A 9,540-nucleotide genomic window follows, 5' to 3' on the forward strand; every position below is an offset into this window, starting at 1 on the left:
TCATCATAAATATATCAAAGATAAGCACAATATATGTAAACATGGTCACAAGACCGATGTACAAGAAGAAGGAGGTAAGCACTCCCCCTAACAAGATGAAACACATCTCCCCCTTACAGAGGCATGTATTTCTCCCCCTAAAATATAGAATCTTTAAAAAGAAATCACATATTTTCACAATTTATCTCCCTTTTTGTCATGATTGACAAAGGGTACAAAAAGCTAAAATGCTTCACTCGAGAAATATAAAGATGATCAATGGGGTACAAAGAATCCAAAAGAAATTGCTTGAATATAATGAAACAAGATACTATAGATGACAAGATAAAAGAAAGATGCAAAACATGTGAAAAACAATGCATGCAAAAGGTTCTCGATCGATCGAGAGGTGTCGAGATGCTATCGAGCCAACCTCAATGGATCGAGAAGCTGTCGAGAAGTTATCGAGAGGTCAGGACCTTTCTCAATCGATCCACCTAGCTATCAAGAGGTGTCGAGATTACGATAAGAAACAGTTTAAGAGCTCGACAGATGAGCTAGGTGTCAAGAAGCTGTCGAGATTGCTTAAAAATAGTTTTTCAAGAAGGAAAAAACACAGATATGAATGTAATCAAGCACGCAACTCAACCAAGGATCCAATCAACATTTTAAACTCTCAAAATCATCTCTCAACAACAATTTTAAGCACATAGATCACCAAAACACACACACACACTAAACAAGTCTAACCAATTTTATATTTCAAAAATAAGTCAAGACAGTTTAGTAAGCATACATTAACACATGTAAAACCTTGTGATGGCCAAATCATATTATATTTGCACATGTATCAAGAGTAGTAAAGAATATTGCGTGTTATGTGTGAAAAACATCGCAAGATTGCATAAGTGTATACATGTTATGACGATTTGAGATATGAGAAAATCACTTTAACTCATACATAATCATAACTGTTTGATGGGAACTATTACCTTTGAGGTACATCCTATAACTCTCACATTTTCTAGAATACACGCTTGCAATCATATTTAAAGCATTTTGATCTTTATGCTTTTTATTTTTCTTTGCATATTTTTCTTTTTAAGCAAATCATTCATGGACATATAAGAGAGAGAAAAGAAATACCCAATGATGTTAAGCATTTGATATTCCAATTTTGCTATGCCGAAGTACACAAATGTCATTGACATGATTGGCGGGCAATAGTGATGAGATTGTTATTTATTCCTTTCTCTTAGGATTTTCTAGTGCTTCTTTTAAAAAAGAGTGATACGAGTATTAAGTACAAGAGATTACTTAATCTTACTCATCACAAATAAGAGCCACAAAGCTCACTTGCTTAGTTATACATAGAGTACTCATCTAAGTTACAAGAGATACAAAGTTTAGAAAACTTTGTTTCAATGGTCATCCAAGGTATACAAGTACCAATGTACACAAACCACACACTGTTTTTATACTTTTCTGATTTTTCCCTTTTTATTTTTATTTTGAAAAAAAAAAAACAAAATAAAAACTAAACAACCAAACAAAAACAGACAACCACATAAAAGCATGAAAGAAAGATGCATATGCATGAATGCATGATAGAAGGGTGCAGATGCATGAAAGTATGATTCCAAAATAGATAAGAAATCAAGCAAAGTGAGTCATACTTTAGATAGAAAAAATTAAAGTAGAGGACAAACAGAAAAGACAATTAAGTCTTAAGCTCCTTTCTCACCCACACAGCACGAGTCTTTGGGCATGAAGATGAAAAGGCACGTGTCCTAGTATGTCTACTAAAAGACATGGAAGAATTAAAATTCTCCTGAAATTGAGTTTAAAAGCTCAAAACTTTTAAGAACTCTCCAAACAAAGATGTAGGTCCTTGAGAGGAAACATATGACCGTTTGGGCACTTGCTTTTGAGGATACAACTTAAAGCAATTAGAACGAATGTGTCCAGAAATACCACAATGATGACAAACATTAGGTCTAACAAAGGATTTAGAATTAGACAAATAAGTTTTGAATCTCATACCTTTATCACCTTTCTCAGATTGGATTACAAAAACAGTCTTTGATCCAGAAGCAATGGAAGAGGAAGGGCCAGAGGAGACAGCATATCCTAAGCCAATCTTATTAGAACTAGACTTTTGAGCACTCAAAACTTCATCAAGCTTTGCACTAGACATCCTTTCTATTTGAGTTCTAGCTTGATTAAGCTCAACCTCAAGACTTTTGACTTTCTCTTCTACTAAGGTGTTTTCCACAACAAGAGTTTCAACTAACCTTGTAATCTCATCTAGTTTGACTAACAGATTAGCTTTTTCAGTTTTTATCTCATTAAGCTCTTCTCTACAAAGATGAGAAGTCTTTTCAGATTTTATGAATTTAGTACATAGCTTATCATAGGCTTCCTGAAGGGCCATCTTCTTAGGTACTTCATCATTAGAAGAATCCTCACTGTCACTAGCACTTTCCATAATCACCTTATTGATTGAGGCAGCAAAGGTCATAACGTGACTACATTCATCCACATATTCATCAAAAGAGTCATTCTCAGTATCACTCCAAGTAGCAACCAACCTTTTATCTTTTGACTCCTTGGTCTTTTCCTTCATAAGGTAGTTTGGGCACTCTATCCTCACATGACCAAAACTTTTGCACTCATGGCATTAGATAAGAGGTTTCTCATTCTTGCCCTTCCTTAAGGATTTAGATTTCCTAAGAGGTTTGCCCTTATCCTTTTTCCTAAATTGAAGAAGCTTAATAATCTCATCAGTTATGAAGGTTAGATCTTCATCCTTATCATCATCTTCATCTTCATTTTCATTTTCATCTTCATCTTCAGAGTCCTCAATCTCTTCCTCTATACCCTTAAGAGCCAAGTTTCTACTCTTTCCACCTTTTCCCATTAAACCTAATCCCATCTCATAGGTTTGAAGGTTCCCTACAAGCTCAGTCAAAGGAACTTAATCAATATCCTTTACTTCTTCAATGGCAATGATCTTGGCATGAAATCTTTCAAGTAAGGAACTAAAGATTTTCCTAACAATTTTGGATTCTGCTATAAATTCTCCAAGGTTGAAGGCAGAATTCACAATATCCTTGAGTTTAGCATAGAACTCATCAAAAGTCTCATCCTCCTTCACCCTTATTTCTTCAAAACTACTAATGAGTCTTTGAAGTTTCATAGTCTTTACTGCCTTGGTACCTTCATAGGTGGTCTCAAGAATGGTCCATACTTCCTTGGCAACTTCTGTGGATGATATTCTCTTGAATTCCTCATTGGTCACTCCACAAAACAAAGCATTCAAGGCCCTACTGTTGAAATTTTCCGCTTTGATTGTTTCTTCATCCCATTCCACCGGCGCTTCCTTTGGCTTAATCCAGCCAACTTCAACAACTTGCCATACCTGTTCACCTAGAGCCTGCAAAAAAACTTTCATACAAACTTTCCAATACGTATAATTAGTGTCATCAAATAAAGGAGAAATCAAAAGGATTGTCTAGAATCCATGACAACGAGGGTCAAGGATCACACTCAGGAAATTAATCCAATCAAAGTGTACCTGCTCTGATACCACTTGTTGGGAAAGTTAGATCTCGGTTGATAGAATTAACAAGTTTTAAACCTAAGTTGTTAATTAGATTTATTATGAATAAAACTTGTTAAACAAACAAACATCAATATCATGTCAAAATCATATGCAATGGAAAAGTAAATAAGACAAGATATGATGACCCAGGAAAACCAATGAAACAAACTAGTTTCATAGTAAAAAACCTGGGGGGAAACCTTCCCAAAAAGCAATCCACTATAGTAAAGAGAAGTTTCAAATCTAGTACAAAAATTTTGTCCCTAGACTCTACAATCCTCATAGATGAACTCACAGAAGAAACCTTCTACCGCTTCAGAACCTCTGAACTCTTCAATATATGAACGCCACCCTTTTTGCACGGATCCCAGCGCGTGACTAACCAATGACGCACGATTCCCAGTACGTGACTAACACACCAACTTGATAAAGATGTTGGTTATAAGGTTCTTCACTCCATTAACAATGAAGATCAAGAAGCACTTGGTTACAAAACCCTAAGGCGCAAAGACTCAGTAGCTTCTTTCAAAGAGAATAAGGCATCGGTCACCTTTTGCATATGTTCTCCTTGTATTCTCTTATATGACGGCCTCTAAAATAAGCCTTATATATGTCTAGGGTTGTGAGAAAAAAAACCTACACAAATACATAAGCCTAAGCCGAAAATCAGATCTAAAAAACTGATTTCCTGTAACCTCGACAAATACCTCGATAGATAGTATCTGTCGAGCCTCATTAAACCTCAATAGATAGCTATCTGTTGAGCAGCTATCAAGCTATTTGTCCGCAAGTGTCGAGCTACCTGTCCAGCTTTAGTGAACAGCTTTTCTTCACTTATTTCTTGGTCCAATCTTCATAGCTTTAATACTAAACTTGTACAACATGTTTCTTGAAGCATTAAACACATCCTAGATCTATCCAAATACAAGTAAAGTGTATTTTGTCAAAGGATTAGCCAATTACACAGAATATGTCCTTAACATGTTCTTATAACTGTGTAATAGTGTAAGAATGGTTCTTAAATACTGAAAACTAAGTTGGTATGAAGGGACGGTGCCAAAGATTATACACCCCTATGATATAACCAAAAAAATAAACTGACATGAAAAGGCCATTACCTAATACAGCATTTGTTAACATGTGTGTGGATACAAGCTGCTATATCAGAAAGCTTACTATTTTATTTTAAAAAATTTATAAAAACAGAAAGCTTACTATTAATAAAGAAGAAATAGATGTTGGATTACAACATAATGTAAAACACTGTTAAATTTTTTTTTATGAAAAATTTTTAAATATTTTGGTCCCAAAATAAAAAATAAAAAATGATCCATTGTAGAGTCTAATAATTTTATTTTTTTCATTTTAAACTTTAGATATTTTATAAGGAAAGAAGAAATATATTTTGCGAATGTGATTAGTGGAGCATAAAAGTAGAATACTTAAAATGAGATTTTAAAAAAATTATTCCTAAAATGATAGGCTGGTGACTTCAAAATTTAGTAGGTATATATAACATAAGAACTTGGCTTTAAATGATAATTTTATTGTTTCTACTTTCATTTATTTCTCTATATAAATACTAAAGAGTTATATTAATGATACTATAAATTTTATTATATAAATCTTACAATTATGTGTGAACTTTCAAACCCAAAACAAAAAAAACAAAAAAAAAAAGTTATTAAAAATTTTATTTATTATATTATTATATGGTATAATTACATTCAGTTTCATGTCAATTTGTAAACTCTCTATAATAAAATGACGAGTTTCAGAAATTTGCTAAGCTTAAAGTCCCACCAAACAACAAGAAATTATTCAAATGAGCATAAACACCAACCGAAAATGAAAACATGATTTTTAACATATATTGTCCTTTCCACATTTCCATTTCAAGTGGCCGTTGGCTACCAAGAGTACTCTTGCAACTCAATTGATAAATCTTGGTGTTCCAACGGATTGAGAAATTCAAGGTTCAAATCTCTTCTTTTCCAATAATCGCATAATTTAAATAAAATAAAATAAAAACTTGGTCATTACCAACTTATTGTCCATATCTGCCATCCTTTTTTGTTTTATTTATTTTTCTATTTTTCCCTAGGTAAATACCACGTACAGTTGCCATCATCTAATTTACAATTTCACAAAGCTTCACAGGTGTGGAAAGCCATTGAGAAAGCGAGGAAACTAATTGGAAGGGGTGCTTGTCTTCAAGTGGGCAAGGGAAGATCCATGGTTTCCAAGGCTTGAAGGTTTGAAACCCACACCGAGACACCCATTACACTTATTCACAAGAATCACAATCCCACTTATGGTGGATTGATTAATCAATCCTACCTACAAAACTTGGAAGCAAGAGATATTGCTGTAGTTGTTTGATGATGAGTCAATAGTAGCAATTAGAAGAATCACCATTCCTCAAACAGATAGATAGGAGATGCTCATATGGATCAAAGATGAAAAAGGAAAATTCTCAGTCAAGTTAGTGTACCACCAAGCTAGAAGCAAAGAATCATCCAAGCTCAAATACATGATAGGCTAAAGATGTTAATTTGGAGAATAGGAATAGATGTAGTGTACTATCAGCAAAAGATAGACTTGCACAAAGATTGAGAATAATATGTTGGAAAAATAGTATGGAGTGAATAAGAAATTGACTCCTAATGTGTCCACTTGAACATAATATTGAAGTGGTGAGAATCCTTAAGTCTCACATAAGAAATGAAAGAGAATATGGGTGTATATGCTCATGGGTTGGACATTGGGTTGGGTTTTAGGCATGTGTGGATTGGGCCATTTTGTCCAAATAATAATAATAATATTTATTATTTTATTTTTTGAGTCAGTAAGTCTGTATATAGCAGTTATTTCTAAAATAGTGTGTCTGTTCAATAACGTATAGATGCATAGTCCCTCATTCATGAAAAATAACTTTTGAGAAAACTCTTCCATAGAGAAAATATTTTGTGCATTCATTTGAATCAAAGAGAGAGAAAGAGACATAAAGTAGTTCGCAAAGCACGAACCTAGTGTGCTTCTTCTTCATGCTGTAGATCATTTTATCCTGGAAGGTAGACGTCTGCGAGTCTCAAAGTATCACAGATTGTGTGAGAGGTGAAATCTGCTTTAAGGAGATTGTGTCAAACACAGGACTTGATCTGTATCATTTATCCTTCATGCATTTGATCTATGAATTTTCAATTATATTGCAAATTTCTTTTTATATATGCAGTATCTATTTATTGTTTTTGTCTATCACATCATTTTTGTGTTATTTCTTATAATTAGATCTATTGTTCCCTTTTGCTTAATCACAAAGTAAATTGTTCAAATATATCCAACATAACAGACACAAATGCACATCTTCTCTTATTGCCCAATTACTAGAGCCATATGGTTTGGGAGTAGATGGAATATCCGCCTAGGTATAACATGTTCTGAGGATATTAAAATAGTTCTTGAGCCACCAGTTCCAAGGGATCTTAATTATTGGATAGGGGTTACTACCAGCATCATTAGACGCCATTTGGAGAAGAAAATGCAGTAGACTAGATCTCATTCTAGCATCACAAAACATTGACGAATCAAGAAAATAAGCTTGGAATCCACCAAAAATTCGAGAAAATTCTCAGAGAAGTACTACTTTATTTCAGTTTTCTAAAAAATAGTCTTAAAAAGTACATATTTATAGGAGCAAACTAGTCTTAAATTTCTTACCATATCATAAAAGACCAAACTACCCTAAATAAAATAGTTTTCTTCTTTTGAGAATCCCCTAAATATATAAAATAGCTTAGTAAATAACTGAACTTAAGTATGAAAATAAGCAATAACAAACAAAAATAATTAATTACGTCTCCCTCTAGCTTGACTTCTGAATATCCAACTTCTCAAAAAAAATCTAGGAACACTTATCCTAGATTATGGAGCCTTTGAAATAACAAGGTAGTGTACACAATGGTAGCAAGGTGAATTTAATAATCAAATTGCATGGCGAATAGGTGATGGTGAAACTATGGGGGGTAGCTAGCCACAAATGGCTTCCTCAACCCCCCATCTTTCGACCTGAAGCGGATCAATCCCTGAAGGTGAGTAGTCTTTTTAACTCGAGCACTCGCCAATGCGATAGAGCTATTTTCTCCATTCCGTGTCCACTGCCTCCACAAGAGATGCAGTCCTTGGGATAAAATTGGGCAACTCAGGAGACCGAGACAAGCTATGTTGGATGGAGACTAAGCACAAAAACTTCACTGTCAAATCTGCATATCATGTTGCAGTTAGAATGGCCAAGCCTCCGGGTGGTGAACATTCCCTAGCTGGCCAAGATCGCAAGCTGTGGGCAAAGCTTTGGGAGTTGAATACTCCACCAAAAGTGAAATTTTGTATGGCGAGTTTGTTCCAATATCCTTCCAACTAGAGCCAATCTTCTCCGTCATAAAATCCAAGTTGATCCGATATGCACCATCTGTGGTCAGCATGATGAAATGACAGTCCATATTCTATGGGAGTGCCCCCTAGCACAGAATGTTTGGGCTCTGGTCAGAGGTAAGTTGCAAAAATGTAGTGTCAATGCTTCGAACTTCTACCTCCTTGTTCGTCACCTAGTTGATCAACTTGATAGGAAGGAACTAGAAACTTGGGCGATGCTTTCTTGGGCTTTGTGGAATGCAAGGAACAGATATCACTTTGAGAGCTTCCAGTCCCACCCCACTGCAATCCTTCAAGGAGCCACATCCTTGCTGGATGATTAACAGTGACTATCTGTGCGTCTCCCCAACTGATGAACACGTTCGTATGTAGTTTGGTTTGTTTTGCATGTTTAGTAACTTCTTCTTTGGGTCTGCCAGCCACTATGTTTGGCGTCTTCTATGTATGGTAGATCCCTTTGGTTTTTTTACTTTTGATTTTTTTTCTATATTAATATATTTCTACCGCTTTTATGTCAAAAAAAATTAATAATCATGTTAGAAATACTGAATGAATAATTATATTGTATTTCTCAATGAAAGAATATACATGAGTGTCTTTATATAGGAGGCATATGAGTGCAGTATAAGTAAGAGAGTAGTACAAGAATGTGTACTATACAAGTAATTTAGTGGGGCCTAAAGCCCACAACACTATATACGTTAACAGCCCCCCTCAAACTCAAGGTAAATGTGAGACCAACTTAAGGTTGTCAACCAAAGTACGAAGGCATCCCTTAGGATGTGACTTGGTGAAGATATCTGCAAGTTGATCTTTAGAGGAGACTAAGATCAGCTTGAGAGCACATGGACAAGATGATAATGGATAAAATGACAATCGATCTCGATGTGTTTAGTCCATTCATGGAAGACATCATTGTGAGCAATATGAATAGCACTCTGGTTGTCACAATAAAGAGGAGTAGCAGAGGATGTAGACACACCTAAGTCTTTGAAAAGCCATCGTAGCCAAAGGAGCTTAGATGTGGTATCAACAAGGGCACGATATTCTGCTTCAGTACTAGAGCGGGCCACATGAGTTTGTTTCTTACTTCGCCAAGAAATCAGAGAAGAACCAAGAAGAAAGCAATAACCAGTGGTGGACCTGCGATAAGTGGGATCTCCTGCCCAATCAGCATCAGAAAATGCACAGAGAGTAAGAGGAGACTGGGCAGAGTAGAAAAGACCATGGAAGAGAGTGTCCTTTAGGTATCGAAGAATGCACAGAATAGCAGCATAGTGAGCCAATCGTGGAGTAGACAGATACTGGCTCACCTGGTGAACAGCATAGGAAATGTCTGGACGAGTGATAGTGAGATAAACTAAGCTGCCAACCAAGCGTCTGTAAAGAAAGGGATTAGACAATGGTTTCCCCCCTGAGGGAGTCAAATGCGCATTAAGCTCAACTGGAGTGTCAATAGTCTTGCTATTAGTGAGTCCAGCTCGAGACAAGAATTCAGAGGTATACTTGGCTTGAGTAATATAAAG

The 9,540-nt window shown here is 35.4% G+C and overlaps 1 protein-coding gene across 1 annotated transcript; it reads right to left on the minus strand.

The window, feature by feature from the left end:
* Window positions 1–1,822: 1,822 nt before the first annotated feature.
* On the minus strand, window positions 1,823–2,605 carry LOC136065512 (uncharacterized). Its single transcript, XM_065768812.1, has one exon. It carries the CDS (start codon window positions 2,603–2,605, stop codon window positions 1,823–1,825), a length of 783 nt encoding a protein of 260 aa, XP_065624884.1.
* Between the last annotated feature and the right edge of the window lie 6,935 nt (window positions 2,606–9,540).

Source organism: Quercus suber, unplaced genomic scaffold (assembly GCF_002906115.3).
Source record: "Quercus suber isolate HL8 unplaced genomic scaffold, Cork oak 2.0 scaffold_999, whole genome shotgun sequence".
NCBI classification, from domain to species: Eukaryota; Viridiplantae; Streptophyta; class Magnoliopsida; order Fagales; family Fagaceae; genus Quercus; species Quercus suber.

Excerpts from the sequence above, each read along its gene's own strand:
- LOC136065512 (XM_065768812.1), bottom strand. The coding sequence starts at position 2,605 with ATGAAGGAAAAGACCAAGGAGTCAAAAGATAAAAGGTTGGTTGCTACT.